General features: G+C 42.0%; 2 protein-coding genes across 3 annotated transcripts in view; one reads left to right on the plus strand and one right to left on the minus strand.

Annotated features, from left to right (window-relative positions):
* Window positions 1-11,295, minus strand: part of LOC119737640 (choline transporter-like protein 1) — a 28,747-nt gene extending 17,452 nt beyond the window's left edge. For both annotated transcript variants that reach the window (XM_038212113.1, XM_038212111.1), the window contains exons 1-5: window positions 11,187-11,295; window positions 4,772-4,857; window positions 3,507-3,599; window positions 1,573-1,715; window positions 784-996 (exon numbers count right to left, since the gene is read on the minus strand). In XM_038212113.1, coding sequence (XP_038068041.1) covers window positions 784-996; window positions 1,573-1,715; window positions 3,507-3,599; window positions 4,772-4,810 — 488 coding nt within the window. In that variant the 5' untranslated portion in view covers window positions 4,811-4,857; window positions 11,187-11,295. The remainder of the gene's footprint in view (window positions 1-783; window positions 997-1,572; window positions 1,716-3,506; window positions 3,600-4,771; window positions 4,858-11,186) is intronic.
* A 3,417-nt stretch (window positions 11,296-14,712) lies between these two features.
* LOC119736637 lies at window positions 14,713-22,426 on the plus strand. Its single transcript, XM_038210651.1, has 11 exons — window positions 14,713-14,752; window positions 15,847-16,179; window positions 17,272-17,526; window positions 17,707-17,841; window positions 18,210-18,365; window positions 18,676-18,807; window positions 19,212-19,505; window positions 19,649-19,930; window positions 20,293-20,419; window positions 20,534-20,625; window positions 21,417-22,426. Exons 1-11 carry the CDS (start codon window positions 14,713-14,715, stop codon window positions 21,425-21,427), a joined length of 1,857 nt encoding a protein of 618 aa, XP_038066579.1. The 3' UTR covers window positions 21,428-22,426.
* Window positions 22,427-22,924: the final 498 nt, after the last annotated feature.

Here is a 22,924-nt window from a genome sequence, read left to right on the forward strand (position 1 = left end):
TACATTCTACTGGGTGTCACAATGGTGTAATGCGTAGTGCAAGGCATCAAATCACCCCATGTCATGTCCAGCACGAAAGCTTACACAAATCAATGGTCACACTTTAATGTTTCGACTCATCTCATGCAAAGTAGTTCACAACTCCTTGTGACTTTTATTTGATGGCGCAATGCAAAAATTGTTGACTGCTGTCTCAAGTGCATGATGGGATAATATACAACACTTGCAAACATCAAAAAATAAAACCGCAATATAATTATGAAATACATTACTTGACTGTAAGTGTAAGTGAATAATAGCCTCAAGCGTCCAGTGAAATCATGGTACCTGCCGGGCTGTCACTTTCAAGAAAAGTGGAATTTTTGTACCAATTTCTGAAGTTCTTGAGCCTAATTTTAAGCCCTGGTGTGACTTTGCTTCACCCAGTAGCCATAATCCAAAAACTGCCTGGCTGTGGAAATTCAAAAAAAAGGGGAGGGAGGGGAGGGGCACTGGACACCACATAAAACTAGGGGGTGCTCTTCAGGATATCGATGTATCAATATGTATAATCGCGCTTACATCAAAAGGCGCATTTTTAAAGCTTTTGTACTTTGTTTCTCCACTTTTCAGTGCTATTGAAAACCTTTTCGTTGTTGGGATGTTCAAAAAAATACCTCGAAATCCGCATTTCGTTTTCTCATCTAGAAAAAGTGAGGGGATGATTCAATAGCCTATACCCCCTGGTCAAAAGTGGGGGATATATACCCCCCATCCCACCGGGATTTACGCCCCTGGCTTTACCTTCCATAAACAATCGCTGGACAAGGCCCATTCACACCCTGTGCAGTACTCCCATAGTCGGCAACCTTGACATCGTAGTCGCAGAGCTTGGATCCCGTCTCCTCGGCAAATGCCTTGATGTCCTGTGTGTTATTCAGCATCACCTCGGGGCACTCGGAAACGCAAATCTCCAACGAAGCGGCCGGGTTACGGACATCCATGAAAAAGACGTGTCTATAGAATACAAGGTTAAATGGAACAAGTCTGTAGTGTGATATATAGTCCTAGGAATACCCGCCGAGTCGTAAGTATTAGCCATGTCGAGTGCTTAGGAAATACCTTCCCGTGTACACCCCTGTCCAATAAAAGAAACTAAAATGAGATTTCAGAAAATTTGAAGTCGTTACAAAATGGATGTTTAGGCCAAAAAAAAAAGTCTCCGGTTTCTGGTATGCGCGCACGTCGCCGTAGCCATGCGCGTCGGCAAACTGAAAAAGTTTTTTTTTCAATGAAAGATGATGTCTCAAAACCGCCAAACTCACTGGTTTGACTGGAATCCTGCTGCTGCACAATTTTAACGTGTTTTTAGATGGGGTTATGATCGAGAATAAGCTTTATGTGGCCTCTCTGGACTCCCATATATTTTCACTAAGTTTAGTCGGGCACCATTCGCAGTCATCAGCCGTCATTTGAAGCAAAAAAGTCAGGTAAAAAAAAAAAGCCGCGTCGCCGCACCACTTTTTGGACAAGCTCCATACCAGAAACCGGAGACTTTTTTTTTTTAGCCTGTCATGTAGTCAAGGGACTCACGTTCTGTCGGTCATGTCCATGCCCGATTGGGTCACGTTCTCAATCTTGGAGTTCTTCATCCCGCAGATGTTGCCATAGCTGTCGTAGCCATAGATGAGGCGGAGGACGTTGCCCGTGGCGATAGAGTAACCCGCAATGAAGAACTGCAGTATACGAAAGATACATCTGAAGCACTTCTCTTAACTCTTTCGCTACTGAATTTAATTTCCCAATTTTTTCACGTTGGTACGTAATAAATCGCTGGAAATTCCGCCGTGTGTCGATGTGGACGCCGCCATCTTTAAATGTCTCTCTGTAAACAACCTGCTCAAAATAACCTGCAGCAGACCCCGGCGAGACGGAGAGCCGTTGGCAGCGGCTCAAACTAGGGTCAGAGGTTATACGATATAAATTATGAAACTAAGGCACACGCCATGGGGATACCCCTATTTATTTACAGTGACGTCACCGAGCCGCTGCCAGCGGCTTGCCGTAGCGAAAGAGTTAAGTTTTTGTAATGGTAACACTATAAATAAACCACACCATTAAACATGATCCGAAAACACTACTCCAGATGGCATACGGTTGATGTATGGGAGGCCAAACAAACCAACATGCCAGCTTTCTGAAAAGCTGTGAATAAATCTGTGTTGAGGGTGTTCTGTGTGGTTTCCTGGTCGTCGACTAAAGTCGCGTACGGTAAGCAAGCAGAGGGGTAGTTCCTTGTCGAAAAAAGTCACCCATGGTAAGGAAAGGGTTTAGAAGTAAACAAGTACGCCTTGTTGTACAAAGGGGGAGAGGATTGGGTGCGAACTATAGGTAACCACAGCTAACCATCGCTCGACTACCTTTGCTCGAACAAGGGATGTTTGGACTTCTCTAGTCGCTTATTTGAAACTGCAGCATGGGGTAAGGTTCCAGCTGGTTACCTAGGGTCCGTTGATATCAGAATTGTCAATAATTGATATATTGGAAATCCATTATCGAGAATATCGGTTTTCATTATATACATATTAAAGATTATAACACCTCACCCACAGATTCTGTGTCTTGACTGGCCGAGAGCGAGTCACATGATACTTTCTATTTTTGCTATCTTTCTGTGCACGGCCAAAAGTACTATACCCGTAGCAACCAAAGTACTATACCATTAGCAACGAAAGTACTATTTCCACGGCGCGGTATTTGTGTGCAAATGCATGCTGGTGTGCGCGTTGCACGCAGCGCGTTTTGTTCCAAGGAGAGCGCGCCACAGAGTTGGGTTCAAACATTTCGCGAAGGGGTAGTTAGGAAGAGAGAAATACACTTTCCACCAATTTGTATTGAAATTGAAGTTTTTTTTACTGTTAAATAATTTAAAATATTGTACAAAGCAGAATCTGTGGGTGAAGTGTTATAAAACAAATATTTAATGCTTTATCTCGTGGTGAAGTAAAACTAGCCTCCCTCGATGATCCATGGACCATTCTATTTTCCCTCGAGGCGAGGGAGGCCCGTTTTACTACACCACTCGAAGCATTCAATATTTGTATACTATATTGATATCAAGGAAACCCACATGAATAATAGCTAAAATATGCACCGGTTCAGGCTTGATCCAAAGCAGTGCTGTTAGTCCCAAAATATAAATTGTCATCCCTGGACAAACTGTGCAGCGGACAAAAATATCAAAATTGTTGGTATAATTCCCCAATATTGAAATGATTGATATCTCCATATGATAAAAAAAATGTTATCGATGACATTGATATCAAAGTAATATCAACTAATCGAGTAATATAGATATAATATCCATGGTTACCAATAGCCGCAGACATCATGAAGCGCAACAGACAGCCAAGAGTTTTGACCATCATTTGACTTAGAGGCATTCACACATTGCTTTTAGTGCGCAGGTGTACTACGTCACAAATCAACCACTAATGCTGAGAAGAATTTATTCAAAGTATGCTCACCATGCCAATCCAGAAAAGGAAGAAGATGATGCAACACAAGCAGTCGGTGCATCCTCGCTTCTCAATGGGCGTCAACTTCCCAGAGTCGGGCGCCTACAAAAAGCAAAATAAACCCTGATACTCCAATTTCTAAAAGGTGGTTTGGTGGATTTGGTAGGATTTGTCAAGACAGAGGCTACTTATCTGATCCCTTAAACTTTCATTAACCCTAACTCCCTAGGCCTTTTTGCTAGGATGTAGCCTCAATCCTGCAAAATCCTCCAATTGGCCTCATGGAAAAATAGCATATAGCCTCAATCCTGCAAATTCCTCTGTTGTTTCTTGAATATGGTCCATGGAGGGGTGACCACTGCCTGAATCCTGCAAAATCCTCCGGCTATGACTGTCAATAGGCTGAGGCAGAGGCAGTGACATCCTGGAGCAGTGCGGAGGATGTCAAGTATAATCAAGGACTAATTGTATGCACGGCTGAGCATAAACAACACAAGGTCCGGCCCAAGACCTTGACACAGTGCGTACTCCGAAATCAGCAACGCACTTTGGCCATGTAACCTCAATCCTGCAAATTCCTCCAATTTGCAAAAAGGATTTTGGAGGATTCAGGGAGGTTAGGGTTAAAAGTCCGTTTCCCCTGTGAAAAGAATCTTTAAGAGATGTTTCACGGACATTTACATGGGGCTTATATAGGACTAATCCTGTAAGGGTATTTTCACGGTTTTTTAATGATCCTGGCCACTGGGGATTATCATTGGTTATACATAACGGTACACTGGGTCCATGGGTAAACAAAGGACTTTCTTAAGGGTGTTTTCACGGACTCCTAATCTGGCTTAATATGTTGAAAAATCTGTGAAAATTTAGTTAACTGTAATTTCAAGGGAAAATGGCTCTTTAACGAATTTTTAAGGGATGAAGATGTAATTAGGCCAAAAAAAAATACCTAGTTCTGCTTCCGATTACATGGCATTTGAAAATAGGGTAGGTACCGGTAGGTAGGGGTTTTTTTTTTTTTTTTTTTTGGCAATTTTTTTTGTGTACGATCATATGTAGGCGTCTGCATGTACAATGTAGTTACAATTTTTCTGTTTACCTGGTCTTAAACACCAATCCACTGCAGTGATTTACTAGGAACCTTTCTCACTCATGCAAATTCCAACACCATATGGTAAACTGTACACATAAACAGTCGGACCATCCTAAACCCATATTAAGCATAATCAGTTTACCAGTACAATTTCTGATAAGTTAAATCGCCAAAATCTTACATCTTCTGCTGAGCCGACACAAGTACAGCCACACGCCATGGCAATGCTGGTCTGTGAGTGCACACAACAATGTCAAGTGCTCAAATCTGTAAACAAACATACCAACAACAACAAAAGAAAACAGTAAATAAGATTTAATTACCACAATGTTCCTACAAAATACAAAATGAATTATTGGAAGACATTTTGAAATGATTTTAAATTTTAAGGACGGTGAAAATAAGAGGCACGTAATCGTGCAAGGGTCATTCTATAATTTTGGTGTCAACTTTTTCCCATCTGTGTTACGTACATGTACATGAACATCTGAAAATAGTCCTTAAACCTAATGACGTATTGGCTTTGTTTACATTATATGCGCTTTCCTATGGGAGCGAAGTCACGACGCCAGACGAAGTAGGGCCGTCTACCACATAGGAAAGCGCACATGTAAACAAAGCGCGACGTCATTAGGTCTCAGGCCTATTATATACGATTTTATGATTCAGATGCAATCTGTAATGCAGTCGTCCTCCAGGAGTGATTACGAATAGCAAATTTTTGTCAAAAAAAAAAAAAAAAAATTTGAAGTCATTCTTAATGATACCTGAATGGTAAATTGCAAAGTAAATGGCAATTAACAGGGACAGGAAAAATGTCATACTTTGGACCCCAAATTTATGTAATGACCTTTGATGCAGAAGTACAAAATTCTTCAGAGTCTTATTTATTTATTTATTTATTTATTTCGTGCTATTTTACCAGGGTAAGCCCCATAAGTTGTCAATGAACTGTTCCCCTGGGGGCCCTGTTGTCCTCATGAAGAAAATATGAAGACTATGTACATGTATATGTATGCATGTTAACCATTCTAGGGTGTTTCCCTTCATACAGGAAGGCAGCACAACATATTCATCAGACTCTAGTTTCCTGAATGGTCTTACAATAGTAACTGACGACAAGCCCTTTGTATTTAAATAATGCAATGACTTCCTAGATCAAGGTCATCTAGCAACTCGTGGTAACGTCCGACCGTTTTGCAGCCACACGTCTAACAGAAGTGAATTACATTGTACATGTGGTCTGTAACTTCATATTTAACTCTAACGTACCTAAATCCATACCCCTCTTTTGGAGTATTTTGGCAGATTCAGGATACCTCCACATTGAAAACAGGGGGATTTTGATGGATTCAGGATTGTAAGCCTGGCGGTACTGCAGGATTTTGATTGATTCAGGATACCTCCATACTGAGTAGTCACCAACACCAACATTTTTGTGCATGACACAATAAGTGGATTTTGGCGGATTCAGGATATTTTCTAGTAAAAATGCTCAAGGGGTTAGAGTTAATGTCCACAGTTAAACAGTTTAAACTAAAAATTCAAACAAAGAAATTGACTGGAGCAGGGTTTGAACCTGCAGCCTCCCAATTGCCGTTCCGGTGCTCCACCAACTGAGATCTCCAGCCCTATGTTGGCGGATTTTCTTAGTCGTCAACATGTTTGTTCAAAATATACCATTGAACTGCAGTGTACGTGTAGATAACTGGAATGTTTTACCCTTTTTATGGTAATACATGGAGCACAAGGAATGGGTATAAGTGAAAAATCATGCAGGGTTTTTTCACAAACAATTATACAGAAGGACATTGAAAGGATTGGCTTACATTGTACATTACGCATGTAACCGTGAACACATGTATGAAAAGTATTTAACTATATACATGTACATGTACAAAGGCTTTTCAAAAGAACGTTGCCAGTTTCAGTAGCTTTAGCAGATCTGTCAAGCTTCAGTAACTCTTTGAAAAGCTGTAACTCCTATCCTTTCGGCAGGGAAAATTGGGGAAATACCGCAGAACCCCATGACGATGTGATAAAATTTGAGATCTTTGGAAAAAAAACGCCAATCTCAGAAAAGAGAGCTAAAAATGAGACAGTTTCACACAACAGCTAGCATTCACCAAATGGAATGCCCCGGAACACGTCGTTCCAGTGAGAACGTTCTGAGCATTCCGACTTTGGAGATGCTGCCTCAGAGCTGGGTTTTCCAAGCTAACATGGCGATATAGATCGCCATACATGTCATTGGATAGTCTAGACATTCAAAACCCTGGATGAAGACATTTCATAGGAGCCCTAGTGCCAAGGTACCCGTTCCCTCCATCCAGTGCACGCGCATATGATTTGACAGGTACTCGGAGGGCTCCGGAAAAAATGTTACAGCCTGACTTCAGCGGTTGTGTACAAAGTCTATGGAGAGTCAAGAAAATTTACTAAGTACTGGTATTTCCTAACAAAATTGGAAATGTTTCTCAGTCCCAGATTCACGTCTTATCATCATTTTTGCAATGACTGACCTTCATTGAGATGATATATGAAGAAAAAGTGACATCAGGGTGCAACATTTTTTCCAGGGCTCCTACCGTTTTGCGCGGAAGGGATTCAGGGTACCTTGCGTGACTATTCAGAAATATCGGTAAACCAAAAATTCTACACATTCAACGCGGCTCTTTTTTCTTTCTCGAATGACTGATCCTTTTCCAATGGAAGTTATTGAATATCGTGATAAGAATGGTCTTTTTCCTAGTTCCGGATTTTTCCTAGTTCCGGATCGCTTCAAATGAAAATCTACCTCTCCTCTTTTGGATTGGTCTCCAATACTATATTTTCTGATGAAGTGCATTTTGAAAAGCAAAATGTAAGCTAACAAAATATCTCCGATAAAATCCCTAGAAAAGAATTTCGGCCTGATTTCCCACTCGCCCTTTGACATGTGTGGACGGTTTGTAGAAAATCACGGGAGCCGTGAATGTCCGATAAATTTTCTCCTCGGTCCGTCACTCAGAACGTGTGATTCCAAATATTTTTGGGTAGGCCTACTCTACAGTCGCATTGAATGTTAGTTGAATCAAAATAAGTTGAAGAGTCTCCAGTATTTGAACATTTTCAAAGACAGCACGCATGTTTTTGCCTAGTTCCGGATCGGGCGTGTAAGTTCGACCCAACTTCATGCATGTAATCAATTTTTATGTGACGTGTTCTGTAATGGGTCAAATGTTTATCAGTCCGTACATGTTTTAATTTAAACCGTCGTGCTTCAGACGAAGGTTTTAAAAGCATTTTCAAAATCATTTCAAAAGCAAGTTTTCTTTTCAAAATTTTACTGAAATTCTCTGAAATCAACTCTATTTCTAAAAATCAAATAATACTTTATCAGAAAATCCACTTCATTCCGGGTGATTCTGGCTGGAAAAAAAAATTATTTTCTGGCGTGATGATTTTTTTATGAGAGAAACAGTTTTTGATCCGATGGGGAACTGTTTAAACCGATCTAAAACGATGAAAAGTGGCAAACGTACTTTTGACATCGCATTTTCAATATTATAAGAGCTTAAATCTAGTATCTCCATCACTCAATCAAGGTAACTATAAATCCCATTTCACCTGAATTTGTGGATTAGTTGACCTAAAAGCAGATTGAATAATGTGCGCAATCTGAAACCAAATGTACTGAACATGCTGAACAGGTAGCTCATTTATTTATGCAGAGTTGCAGACTATAGTAAATTTTGCTGTATGCATATAAATTAATACATGTATGTTATGTAGGCCTAGGCCTATGTTATGATGTAGATGGATAGGCCTACCCCTAAAACTATGGGTATTAGGCCAAAAAAAAAATAAGTCGGTCTCTGGTCAGCGCGCGCGTCGATTTTAATCATGCGCGTCAATCTTTTTTTTCCAAAAATGTTCCGCGGTAGCTCCAACAGCGCCCTCTATTGCCGCACCTCCTCAATTTTTTTTACCAAAGAGCACCAAGGAATGGGAAATTGCACCAAGGCAAATATTCGAAAGCACCAAGGCAAATTATGGAGGACACCAATGTACATGAGGACACCAAAAAAGCAAAATAGTATCCCACCTTGTCTGTACAATCCAAGCTTGAAGAGAAAAAAAAAAAAAGCTAAAAAAAAAAAAAAGCCGCGTGGCCGTGTCAATTGCGGAACTTTGTGTGACCAGAGACCAAATATGTTTTTTGTTGGCCTTACTATTAATAGTTCGAGTAATAGTTCTAGGGGAAGAATTTGTCTCCATTCTGGTTTTCCCACCGTTTTCAATGCCGCACCTAGACCTTGGCAGCTTGGAGCTATCCGGTTCGTTAGTGTGACGTCACCTCCAGCACTTTCTGCACGATTTGAACCGGAAGTTAACGCAGTTCGAGCGTTTGCAGCCAATGGGCGCTAGGAATCAGTGGTGTGCGCGCGTGTATGACGTTTTTACTAACGAACCGGATTAAAACAACACTTGACTTGGCGATGTCATTAGCTTGAGTAACTCCAGCTCTAATGCTTATCGCATGAACGCTGGAGTTAAGCTACGAAGACTTTGATGTCATCATGTTTACGGTTCTACCCAAAAAGACTTGTTTCTTTATGTTATTGTTTGAAATCAATTCCTGCATTAAACATGTTAAATTGCATAGCCTAAATATGAAAAACCTTTTTGCAACCTGACACCACTTTATAAATTAACAATCTCAATGAACATGATGAAACAGGCTGAAGGAGTGAAGAGGTAGGCTAGTTAGGATGATCCTTAGCGTTATGTTTACAGTTTAGGTAGGGGGCCTAGGCCTATTTATTAATGCAGTGGCTATCGCTTCGGCAGCCGTAACGCATTTCCCATTTTCTATCGTTACGGTAGGCCTAGTACTGCAACTTTTATAAAAACATAAGAAAATATAAAATTAGAAGAAAAAAAAATGAAGTTGAACGTTATGAAATTCAGACTTTATTTCCCTTTTATTTAAAAAAAAATCCTCCAAAGCCTCAGGTTAGAAAAGGGAAAAAATTTGAGTGCAAAACTTAGATGCGAACCCGCAAGTCGCAACCTCGCGGTGCAAAATCTTACCCTCTAAAAACTATCAACTGAGCTGTCGCACTGCTTGCTAAAATGTGGGGAAACAAATAATTATAAACCTGCGTGCGTATCAAGAAAGTATAGTAGAGGGCGCTAAACAACAGCTGCCGTAACGATAGCCACTTCGATTTATTAAAGGCATTTCTGCAAAAATGGGTACAACTATAGAATGCAGGGCCACTTTACTCTACATCCACGCCTCCGTACGGCTGCGTGGAGGCGTGGAACCGCAGTCGACCTACCTCCGAAAATCGATCGTGGAGTCGTGGAGCCGCAGAGAATTGCGCCCTCTATCGGTGCGCGTCTCTGCGACTCCGCGACTCCGCCACTCCAGTGCCCCGCGTCTCCGCGATTCTGCGACTCCAAGACTCCGCGCCTCCGCCACTCCAGACAGTGCCCCGTCGCCCTCCTCCCTTCCTAATTTGCGCGCCCATTTAAAGCGATTCTGCGACTCCAAGACTCCGCGCCTCCGTCACTCCAGACAGTGCCCCGTCGCCCTCCTCCCTTCCTAATTTGCGCGCCCATTTAAAGCGATTCTGCGACTCCAAGACTCCGCGCCTCCGTCACTCCAGACAGTGCCCTGTCGCCCTCCTCCCTTCCTAATTTGCGCGCCCATTTAAAATGGATATGGATGCTTCGTTCTCAAAAAAATTCCGCCGAGAATTGCGCCCTCTATCGGCGCGAGTCTCTGCGACTCCGCGACTCTGCGCCTCCGCCACTCCAGTGCCCCGCGTCTCCGCGATTCTGCGACTCCAAGACACCGCGCCTCCGCCACTCCAGACAGTGCCCCCAACACATTTACAAGCACGCCCTCCCTTCCGATCCTTCATGAGAAGCTTAGAAGACAAGTGCAGTGCATTCCTTCGCTATACTTAGCACTTTTTGCAGGTTTGCATATCTATTACTCCTATTCCATCCACGCCTCCACGCAAAATAAAAACGAAGTGGCTATCGTTACGGCACTCGTTGTTTAGCGCCCTCTACGATATTTTTTTGATACGCACGCGGGTATATAATTATTTGTTTCTCCACGTTTTATCGAGCAGTGCGCCAGCTCAGCCGATAGAGGGTAGGATTTTGCACCGCGAGGTTGCGGGTTCGAATCTCAGTTTTGCACTCGAATTTTTTTCCTTTTCTAACCTGAGGCTTTGGAGGATTTTTTTTAAAAGGGAAATAAAGTCCGAATTTCATAAAGTTCAAATTCACTTTTTTCCTTCTAATTTTATATTTTCTTGTCATGTTTTTTTATAAAAGTTGCCAGGTTGCAGTCTACCGTAACGATAGAAAATGGGAAATGCGTTACGGCTGCCGTAACAATAGCCACTGCGAAATAAAAAACCTTGCTTCGGCGTGGCGCCCTGCATTCTATAGTTGCTCCCAAAAATGAAGATACAAAAATAAAGTCATGAATCTGTGTTACTGAGATACATTTCAAATTTTGTTAGGAAATACACAACCACGGCGCAACCTCAAAAGATGCCAAAATCACGCAAAATACTCGATAAAAATACCTTTGAAAGCCCAGCCCTGCTGACTTCTCCACCAATGGGCAATGGTAGGTCGCGCGAATGAAGGGGCTTGGCCGCGGTGCCAGTGTGGCGCGCCAAGAAGATCAATGACAACAACTGACTAAAAAACAAAATCCCTTGGTCTGACGCAGGCTGGGGTTGGGTACAATACTGTACGGTTTTAGGTCAACTCGGTCTGTAACACAGCTCTATGGTCTGTAACCAACTCGGTCCCAGCCACAGCAGTCAACTCGGTCCCGAGTCAACTCGGTCCTAGACATAGAGCTATATTCCCAGGTCAACTCGGTCACAGGTCAACTCGGTCCCAGGTCAACTCGGTCCCTATGGTAGCAGACCAGTAAATAAACTTCCATAGACCCCAATGGTAAATGCTCCAACTTCAAAAATTCGGGAAAATACTTTCAACTCTCCAAGGTGTTCGAGACACACATCAAATTAAAGCTTATTTCATCATCTTTCATTTTCTTTTTAATTTTTGGGGGGTCAACTAAAGACTTTTAGGAGAAATTTCCATCTGAAGATGATCACCCCTGAAAATAGTCCTGAAGCCCATCGCCATTTTGAAAAACGATGCCTACACTCCATTGCAAAATAGAGCGCTTTTAGGGTCCAAATTACACAGAACTGATAGCTCCCAGTCCTGTGCACGGCTTCAACCCATAATTTTTACAAACCCTCAAGTTCATGGCCCACAGCATGCTCAAATACTGAAGATTTTGAGGGCATGCAAATCGTGATTCGGCCGGCGTAGACAATTTCGGACCGATTTACTGGTCTGCATCTCTAAGGGAAAATATACGCAGAAAGGATTTAATTTTCTTGTAAGGTCAAATATAAAAAAACAGGCTGCCTCCTTTCTTTTTTTTACCGAAAAAATATATATTTTAAACATTGATATCATTTCGGCCTCTTTGTCCGTTGTGCCCATGTCATTTCCAGAGTCCAAGTGGCAGCCACTTAAAACTTTAAAAAAAAACATGTTTATAACAGTATAGCGTCCTGCATTTTTGAAAAAAAAAGAGGAGGCCCTTTTTCTTTCCAAAATGGCCGCCCGACTATTTTTTCAAGATGGCGGCCACTTTTTTTTTTTAAATGGTCGCCACTTGGACTCAGGAATGGCATCGTATTTAGCTTTATATTATGGATGCAACAGACAACTTGAGAGGCAAGAATGATGTCACTGTTTTTTATCATTTTTTCGTAATTAAAAAAAACAAATTCAAAAGAAAAATAATGCTAAACATATTATTTTTTTAATTTAGCCTAAAAATAAGCTGGCGGCCATCTTTAAAAAAAAAAATCTTCTTTCGGGCGGCCATTTTGGAGGAAAATAAATAAATATTTACAAAGGCAGGGCGCTGGACATTTTTTTTTACTTGGCCTCTCATCATGGTTATCATGAACAGTCTGTTTCTTGCAAACAGCCAAGCCATTTCAAGGCGTTGTCGACGACGTTTTCATTTCAAAATTTACCCAGAGAGAGTTTCTGACGGTCGACTGTTGCATTTTCTCTTTCAGTACAAAACTTGAGATTGTATTTGTAAGATTGTTCAACTTTGCACGATGAAGTTGCTTTGGCTGAATGCTGCGATTGTGTGTGCCGTGTTTTCACGCCGAGGCTTGCCAACGAAGTCTTTGACGTGGGACCTAGGTGATGCTGCCTGTTCGGAGATGGGCGGTGCATTGGCTGTTCCAAACTCCTTGAAGGAATATCATTTCATCTGGGAGCTGTTCACGAACTTCACGGCGAACGTTTCTGTGGGGCATCTTTGGATCGGATGCAATGACAGGGAGGAGGAAGGCAAGTGGATGCAGTCTGGTGAGGGAGGAGAATGCAACTTCGCTTTCGCACCGAGTATGAACCGGGCTTTATGATTACGTTCGCCGCGATTTGAATGAACATGTACACCATGATATTATTTTTTTTAACCTACGCCACAAAAATATATTAAGCGCCCGTCATACGTTTAGAAATTGAAATATTTGCAGCCGTTGTCCATTCGAATGTTTTTGTCCTCGGCTTCGTCACTGATGTTATTCAACTCGCAAATCATCTGCCCGGGGCCGCCTTGTCGCAGATTGAAGGAGCGGCATCGAGGCTCATCCCGGCACACTGAGCCGCACGCGATGACACCCTTGGCCGAGAACTCCTTGATGACGTGCCGGACCGGTGAGGCAGTGGGATGAGGAGCGGGCGTCAGCGCGCTGTTGCAGGCAGGACATCGTTGGCACGGCAAGCGGAACATGACTCTCGCAGATTGGATTGGCGCAGTCGAGGCCATCCATAAGACCGTCGCGACTGCCACAGTTGCATACAGTTGGAACCATATCCCCCATTTGGTTTTCTCCGTGACCATTAATTTTTTAAGAGTTAAAGCGAACGCGAATTTGTGACGTCGTGGCAAGTATTCGCGCTTGCGAATTCGTAAAGTTGAACATAATTCAACTCGGGCGAATTTCGCAGCGAATGTGGTAACGAAAGATGAAGCGTGTCCTGATCAGACATTCGAGAAAAGGACCTTTTTGAGTTCCTGAATCAAGCGAGTGTATGGGTGGATCCAGAGATCAGACTGTAAGAGGAGGATCCAGAAACTTATAGCCAGTAGCCATATTCACTTTGGTCAGATTGACCTGGAAAACTATAGCTCTAATTGGCTTATTTTTTAAGGTTGAATGACGAGTGATTTGACCCAAAAGCATAATTGTCAAATCTGAACAGGGACGGACTCGTATTTTCACGATTCAGAAAAATCCAGCATTTAGTTTTAATCCACTCATATTTCATCATTTTCGAGAATAATAAACGAACGACAGGTAGATGATAAATTGTATACGCCAAAAATTGTACAAAATCTGGTTTAAATTATTTGTTGATGATTTTCCGCACGATTTTTCACAGCAATAATGTTCCGTAGTGTAAATATGGCAAATTATCACCACTTTAACATCAGAAGAAAATAAGGCGTTTTCCACATTGCCATATTTTCATTGCAGTTCCGTGTTTTTCCAATTGTGAATGTTGTTGCTTTTGTTGTAGAATTAAACTCACAGTCAGTCTTGGAACGAACGATTTCAAGCTGTTAGTTTAATTATGGGGTTGATCATTATTTTAAAATTAAGCGGAAGAGTAAGGACTGATATTATAAAGGAAGTTTTATTAATGAGATATGTTTCATCATAGCCCGTAACGAGATTTCTTCCTTTGGATCACAAGGAAATTGGAGACCAAAAAAATGCGAAAGTCTTGTTTTTCGATCATGTTTTATAACCCTTGACAATGCTGAATCTGGCATAAACATAATACGTTTACTTCCTTATTCATGCATTGACTTCATAATATGTAAAAAATATATAAAGTGGGATTCTATTTGAAATATAGACACAGTCTATAGAAATCTTGACATGGCGGGGATCATGGACGTTCGTCTGCAAATCGCTTGGCACTTGTTGCTATTTCTTGGACAATGCAAAGGTAAGTTTCGAATTGTTTGCATTTTGCAGGTCCTAAATGGAGAAGGAAAAGAGAGTTGAATCACCGGGGATTGAAAGTAAGTTGTGCATGATTGTTCTCAAGAAAAAAAATAAGTGAAGAGATCAACAATTTGCATCATCTGAATCTGAGGTTTTGCTACATAAACAAAACCCGTAAAAATACTGTCCATTTTCCGTAATTTTTACGGTTTATTACCGTTATTGCTCGAACCATCCCACGAAAAAAATGTGCTACGTGAATTTCCAGTAAACTTGGTGGCCTGACGCATGGGATTGAAAATGCTTTTGTGTTCGTTACCTTTCAAAATCCCTCCCCTGTCAAATCCTCACAACCGCCTTTTTAAAGCTGTGATTCGTATACACACCATGAGCTAGTGCATACATCCAAGGTTCGCTACGTGTTTATAGTACAAAGCTATAATCATTGTGCTGTCAAAGCGGTAATGCTTTGATAATGCAGAATTATTGCGGGATCAGTAAAAAGTTATGTTGAAACTTAAAGATAATTTCACTGAAAATGATATAGAAACCACTAAAACAGAAGCTGTAGATAACTCGAGCGTATTATAACCCACTCTCAGCTTCCGTAACTGGAACCTATCCCCCTCCCTACCCCTGCACCCATCCCCGACGCCAACCCACTTTGTATTCCATTACTTTACGGCCAATTACCGTTAAAATTTACGGGAAATTCGTGTTGAAATTACGGTCACCGTCATTTTTAGGAAACCCGTAACTGACCGTAATTTTACGGGTTTTTTTTGCTGGCAACCCATTTGACGGTGCTTTCCGTAAAATTACGGGCATTTTTTTTACAGTGTATAAGTTTGACTGTATAATATTCTTAACATTTTCTACTCCCCCTTAACTGCGATGCCCCAAGGCAAAGCCAAAAATTGAAATACACTTTAAATACCATTAGGCATCCCCCTCAACAAACAAAGTTGAGACGTTAAACTATGACATTATTTCTGTAAATAGGAATATAAACATTATTAGCATATTATAAACCATTTGTGGAGGTCATGATACATCCAAAAACTAAGAGGACAAAGCGGTGAAAGGTCGAAAATGATGACAATTTAAATTTACAAAAAAAATCCAATCATTGTTTTTTGGCTATTAACTCTCTTCCCGGTTCGCACTGCAGGTGTCTCAGGCATCGTTGATTTCACCTGTATCACCAAGCCCCGTATTGATATCGGCAGTGAAGACACATACATCGCAGCCTATCTACATGGCGGTAATGCTGCGCTGAACTTCTCTCGAACAACCTACACGTACACAAGCGACTATAATGACCCCTTAGGGCTACCTTCAGAGCACCATTTGGAACCACACTCGTCATCAGAGGGAGATGAGATCTCTATTCTTCGATTGCCAGCGGCTGGAGGAAGGACAAGGATTGGAGCCTTTGCCTGTAATGCTAGGATAGCAGGAAGTGGTAACATCAGCATAGGAACCGTCATCATGAGCAGAAACGGTAAGTGTGATGACATCAGACTGTACATTTCTCCTAATCGACGGAGGCAGAGGCGGGAATTCAGACTCCCTAATGAAAAAAAAAGTGTGGGAAGAAACGGGGTAACAGGGAGGCCAATCGGCATTTTAGTTAGTTATATTAAACGTCAGTAGTAAATGTAACGGTAACAAACAATGATGGAGCCTTAATGTGGCAATGGAGATGTGGCAACACCGTGCTCGCATTCTTTTCAGTGGCGTAGCACGGTCATTTTGTTTGGGGGTCAACCCTTTTTTGAAAAGGGCACTTTCACATCGGTGGTAAAATGTGAGCACGTTTTTCCCCCGGACACTTGGCCTCCGTAAAATCAGAAAGCAGGGAAGGGGGCAGGGGGGCTCTGGTACCATCTGTCGGTGGGGGCCCTGTTCAAAACCCTACAAAAGGGCACTCCTACAAATATTGGGGGGGGGGGGGGTAAGCGCCGGTGAAAAAAAGACATTTCAATGGAAAAGAGCAGTCTTCCCCCCCCCCCCCGCCCCCGCTGGCTACGCCTATGCTTTTATGCACAGTGCCCCATAGCGTCGAATCAGCCCGCAACCGCTTCGAACTTTCACGGCCAGTTTTAAAGGTAATTCTGTTACCCTTTTTCATGGGCGTCGCGAGGGGGGGGGGGGCAAGGGGGCACTTCCCCCCCCCCTGGAAAAGCCAAAAAAAAAAAAAGGAAGAAAAAAAAGAGAAAAAAAAAGAGGCGCGAATTCATAGTGGTATAAATTTAATGGTGGGGGGGGATGTCCCTGCCCCCCTCTAAAACTGATAAATCGAGATTGTGTTGAGAAATACAGGCATTTTTTGGCAAAAATATGTTTTGCCCCCTCTAGAAAAAAATTCTGGCGACGCCCATGCCCTTTTTGTGAGAAAGCGATCTTGTCTTAGACTTGGAAGGGGAATAGTATACATCTCGCGTCGCTCAGTTTTATGGCACGCAAGCGTGCATTATTTTTGGAGGGGAGTTGGCGATAAGTGGCCGGAAGGAACTGCCTCTCAGGGTTTTTTTTAAGCAGATCTTTTCATATTCTCTTTTTAACCTGCCAGATTTGTCTCTTTGTACCACAGCTGATTTCCTCCCTACCCGAGTGAGTCAGACGGTAAACCGGGGAGATGCAGTCAATCTGACCGTCACTGCAACAGACCCAGCCCGTACCGACACTCGATGGAGAAAGAATGGCGGTGGAGTCTTCTCAGACAGAAGCGACAGTCTGTACTTTGATTTCATCAATGCCACTCGCTCGAACAGCGGGGTTTTCGAGGTCCACTTAAGTGGGCAACGTAGCCGTGGAAACCAGGCACTCATGCGGTTGATTGTCACAGGTATACGAAAACGTTAATTGTTTTTTAGGAACGATTTTTAAACATCAGTTAAAATGATCATTAACAAAAATGAACAAAATTTAGATGGTTTTCTCGACTAAAAACTGTATGGATGAACTAGACGTGAACCGCAGGCCAAAATTCAATGTCAGCAAAGGCTTTTCTTATTATGTATCACAGCTTGCACAAAGAATAAATGGAATGCACCCTCGTGTGACAGAGACTGCCCGGTCTGTCTCAATGGTGGTGTGTGTGACGACCGGAATGGAGACTGCATTTGCCCGCCTGGCTTTAGTGGTGACCTCTGCGAAATGCGTGAGTCCCAAACTCATCTACGTACAAGCACTTTAATACTTGAAATAGAAAAAAATTATAATTGAAAATGATTTTCTTTTATATTATTGTAATTATTAATGTATTCAACTACAAAACTGCAGAAAAAGTGTCTTAACCAATGGCATAGCACCCCAAACATTGCCCAGCCCTCCAGACATAATCCTGGCGATTATAATAATCGGAGAAAATATAGGGTTATACATGTACTTCCTATGTCTTTTCAACTGACAGACTAGCTATTTTACTTCGTTCTTTGCGAAAGGCCCAACCGTTTTGGCATCGGTTGCGATAAAAGTAATTATAAGATGACATGCCAATTATGATTAATGTTACTTTATTTATTACAGCGGTAGGCCCCAACCGTTTTGGCCAATCGGGAAGTTTTGGCTGCTACTCACCTGAGTTAGGAGGCGGTCCTACGTGTGCAGGGAAGCTGTTCTGTTTACCAGATCCTTATGGCTGCTCGTGTGCTGCAGGGTACCAAGGAATCGACTGTGATGAAAGTAAGTCAAAACAAAGTGCAAGTATGCGGAGCCTTTTCCAAACCTTGACTCCGGTATCGGTTCGGCTTCACATCTGGTTCCAGAATCTATAATTATAAGAAGCCTTTATTGTCCAAACCAGATGAAATCATTCTATAGTTTGATCTGACTTAACTGATTTTTTTTTTATTTCTATATAAAGTGCGTTATTAACATTATGGTGTCCGATTTATTGGTAGCAGGCATTATATTAGGCGAAATTCCATACTGATTACAGTTTTGTATTTATTTCACTATCATTTTCAACCAACCCGCTCTTCTTGTGTCGTAGCATGTGCGGATGGTTTCTACGGAGCAGACTGTGCACAGACATGTCACTGCATGGACGGGGTCGCGTGCGACAGAACTACGGGCGAGTGTCGAGGGGACTGCGCGCCAGGATTCACGGGCATCAACTGCCAAGGTATTCCACATTTTGTTTGCTTGTTTGTTTGTTTGAATTAAAGCCCATCAAATACGCACCTCCATACTCACACACAGAGATGTTTTACTGTACTCCCGAGGACAATGCTTTGTGTTGTCCTTTGTCCCCGTAATATAACACTCTCCCACAGAATAAGCACACAAACCTACTACAAAGGACCGTTTTGAACAAAAGACCCAACTCCCGAGGACTGAAAGGAGCTGTTGTTCTCCCTTTGCGTGTCTGTCCTCTGGGGTTATGTAGAAAAAGTACACCGCCTTACTGTTTAACACAATTATAAAATTGACCTCCGAAGTCAACGAATTTACACCAACAAAATAATATGGTATGTATATCAAATCAGCACCGTTGTGTTGTTTTTCTATGTAATTTCCCATCCTCAGATGTGATTCAATCTCTCACCCTGGAACCCTCAAGAAACGACATCCGTGTCTCCTGGTCAAGAGCCGGAGACGAGCTCACCCTTTGCCCTAGGGCCTCGTACTGCGTCAGTTACCAACTTCTCAACTTGGAGCAGTGCCAACCGCAGACCGATTCCATACTGGAGGATGCAGGAATCGCAAACGATAACAGCATTGTAATACGCTTACTGTATACACACTCCACGTACAGGGTGCATGTGGCTTCCGAAAATAACACATTGATCCAAACAATGGAGACTACGACTGAAGAAGGAGGTATGAATATATTATACATGTATTACACACGTAACTTCGCAATCACTGAAACAAAGTGGCAGCAAGTATCACAAAGTGAAGGCGATTATCATGCAGTGTTATGCTCTTCGTCTTAATAGTCTTCATTGGGGTTTTTTTCACAGTCCCATTGGTTGGGCCTAATTTGATCTACACATCTTCGTCCAATCAAAACGCTCGTTTTTCATGGCATCCCATTCCTTGCGGTGAACGAGGCGGTAACATCACAGGCTACACGTACGAGCTGCGCGGCGCTTCAGGAGCTGTGATAGAAACTGAAAACACCACGGCAGAGTCAGTTGAAGTTGATGGTCTGTCACAAGGGGCGCCCTACTCCTTCAGGCTGCGGGCGTTCACACGTGTAGGTCCGGGACCCTGGACAACGGTTGCTGTAGAATCTCCTAAAGGTATACATTTATATAGGAGATTATTAAATTGCATTCTTAACCCCATAGGCCCGGGAAGCGGTCATGGCCGCGGCCGCTAATCCTCATTGGAATGCAGTTGCCAGCTAGTGGGTAGTTCCACAGCTTGCTGCTTTTGTGCAGTCCCGCTACCACACAAAGGCTGTGCAGTCATGCGGGCCACTTGCTCTATTTGTGGAGGAATGTCCCAATTATAACCCGTGCTTAAGGGGTTAATAGTAACGTGCTAGAGCTAGTTCCTTCTGTGGATTCAGTTCAAATTGAATTTGACAGCTTTTCCTTTTCATCTGCATTTGGGCTAGAGCTGTAAATGTCTTCCACTCTGTCTCAATCTGATTCTACAGTCAACTATGCCGACTCTGGATCGTATCGAAATGCTGTCATTGTCGCAGCAACTCTTGGAGTCGTCATTGGCGCCTTACTCATCACTGCGGCGCTTGCATCTCTGATAGCTTTTACCAAATACGGGCGGTAAGTTCACAAAATAAATTTACGGCTGAACCACGAACAACTGAAAGGTCGGTTTCTTGGAAAGCTTATCAAATGATTTTTGTCACCGTAATTTTTTTCCGTTCGCACATACAGACGACGAAAGCAGCATATTGATAACCGGGAATATCGAATTCCAAAGGCAGTTGAGGATGCAGAGGTGGTCTATGATTACGTCCGTGATGAAGGTATAACAAAAGCGTGTGGTGTTTTTCTCAATGAGCTCTCGAAGAGAAAATTATTTTGAAGTGATCAGCTTGGCTAGTGTTCTTTGCAATTTAAAAACAAAATCAAATGGTAATAGAAGATGTACATCATTGGCTTTTACTGTAATTTTCAGAAATGAACTATTTGAGGGGTTAGTATAACAGATCAAATATTGTTACACTGACATGTTTGAAGTTTTGTGTTCGAAAATGCTGGAAAAACCAAGAAAAACAAAAATGTTCAAGTAGTCTGGTTCCTAGCTTGACTCAACTAAAGATAAAATGGATCAATTCATAGATGTCGGAAAATTGTAAGGTAAGGGAACCAGTCTAGCTGGCCTGCACCCGTTCATGAACAAGTAATCCATAGCAAACAAAATTTGGACTGAAAAAGTGTAAAGTTGGAGCAGTAGTTGAAAAATAGTTAGGTTTTTCCAACGGTGGTCGGCCGACCACCGTTGGAAATGTATATAAAAATACCATTTTCTTGAAAATGACTTCACACCAGGTGCCATAATTTTACAGGATGCTTTAGACTGTCATTTACCAACATCCTAGTAAGGTATTTCGTAAAAATTGGTATTTTTATTTTTCGATGTTTGCCAATGTTGTATATTCCCTTTATAGAAGGATCTAATATCCTGCCAGGATCGAAACATAACGTCCGGCCCTAACCCTCTGATATGTATATTTCAGGTCAATCCGTGCAGCCAGGAAGCAGTTTGCGTGCAGTAATTGTGGTCATTTTTTGTGGCTCATTTTTTGTTTCACAGTGGAACTTTAAGAAGCTGTCAGCAACACCATGCCGTGCAACGCCCCGTGTGGCGTCATCGTCCACCGAAGCGGCAACAACACGTGTGCCATCCGCTAAGCACACATCAGCACCTCAGATATCGTCTATGTCACGTAATGAGGGTTGCGTGTACTACGAAAACAAAATCATGCCATAGTTCCTTTTGGCTTTAGGTATTGCAAGCAATAAAAGGAACGCCGCTTATAGGTATTTTTCCTTGGTGATGATAATTTTCAATTATGATGTTCGTTTGAGCTTAACCAAAAGTTAAGCTATTTTAAAACTTTAGACTCATATCATTTGGATGTTGCTTAGCACAGCATTGACCCGACTGGTAATGAAAGCAGTAACTCGCATTACAGTTGCCTAAAATCGTTTAGACCATGAAGCTTAATCCGAAACTAACGTCAAAAAGGAGGTAAAGGAAAATCCCCCCCCCCTCCTTTCCAAAACATAATTATAATGGGTCCATCACTCCACCTCTAGGTGGCGCTGTTCAGCCAGGCAAGGATGGTAAGCCTATTGTATTGTTCACGCCTTCAGTTGTTCGTATCTTATGGTTCATCAGTCGTCCTTTTTTTTAAAGTTGTTCGAAGATTATCTCCTACTCTACTTCCTCTCGTGCAAAAAATCAGGGTTCATTTTTAATCCCCATGGGGCTATTTTCTTTGAGATGAGTAAATATGGGTGCAATCAAACAATGAAACCTATACGCCATAATGTTGACGCTGTTTTATGCCAGTCACAGAAATCTTATCACGACAGAAAACGTATAGATCATGGCTACGGTCAGTAAGCAGTCGAAATGTCAAAAAATGTGGTTTAGATTATCTGTGCACGACACTTGATTTTTCTACCACAGCAATATTTTCTGTGGTTTACATAATTATATACCAGCATTGTAACATTTCATTTCCGTGTTTATCCAATCGTGAATGTTGTTGGTTTTGTTGTAAAATTAAATTCACAGTCAGTGCTTGAGCGCAAGATTTTAAGCTTTTTGTTTAATTTTTGTTTATCATTATTTTTAAAGTAAGCGGAACAAAAGCGAATCAAAATGACGGATGATTTTACCTGATGATAGGCCTAAGGTATTGTTCCCCTGACAGTGAATGTCGTTTCAATAGATGTTAATAACCGGCTTGGCGTTTTAACAAAGCCTTGTCTGGAAATCAGAAAATTGCAAATCTGAAACCCAAATCGAGGACGCGAGCGCTGTTAAGAGGGTACTCAACAAAATGAGGGAGGTATCAGCCCCTTCGGCCCCGCCCCCTCCATGAGCCACCGAAGATCTCTACAAAAATGCATGCGATTAAGGTCATAGGTCAACTAAAGATACATGTATTGCAGTGACAGATAGTCGTGTTTGGTAAAGAGGAAGCTGGCAACCAAAAATGCCGAGCTGTTTTTCTCAAGTTGTTATCTACGGCCACGCTCATAGCCTTGAACAAACTGAATCTGGCTAAAAAAACATATATATATGTAATT

The sequence above is a fragment of the Patiria miniata genome, unplaced genomic scaffold, assembly GCF_015706575.1.
Source record: "Patiria miniata isolate m_02_andy unplaced genomic scaffold, ASM1570657v1 HiC_scaffold_3, whole genome shotgun sequence".
NCBI lineage: Eukaryota > Metazoa > Echinodermata > Asteroidea > Valvatida > Asterinidae > Patiria > Patiria miniata.

Excerpts from the sequence above, each read along its gene's own strand:
- LOC119736637 (XM_038210651.1), top strand. The coding sequence starts at position 14,713 with ATGGAGAAGGAAAAGAGAGTTGAATCACCGGGGATTGAAA. Across the intron at positions 18,808-19,211 it reads CACGGGCATCAACTGCCAAG|ATGTGATTCAATCTCTCACC; the intron begins GTATTCCACATT and ends TCCCATCCTCAG. Across the intron at positions 19,506-19,648 it reads GACTACGACTGAAGAAGGAG|TCCCATTGGTTGGGCCTAAT; the intron begins GTATGAATATAT and ends TTTTTTTCACAG.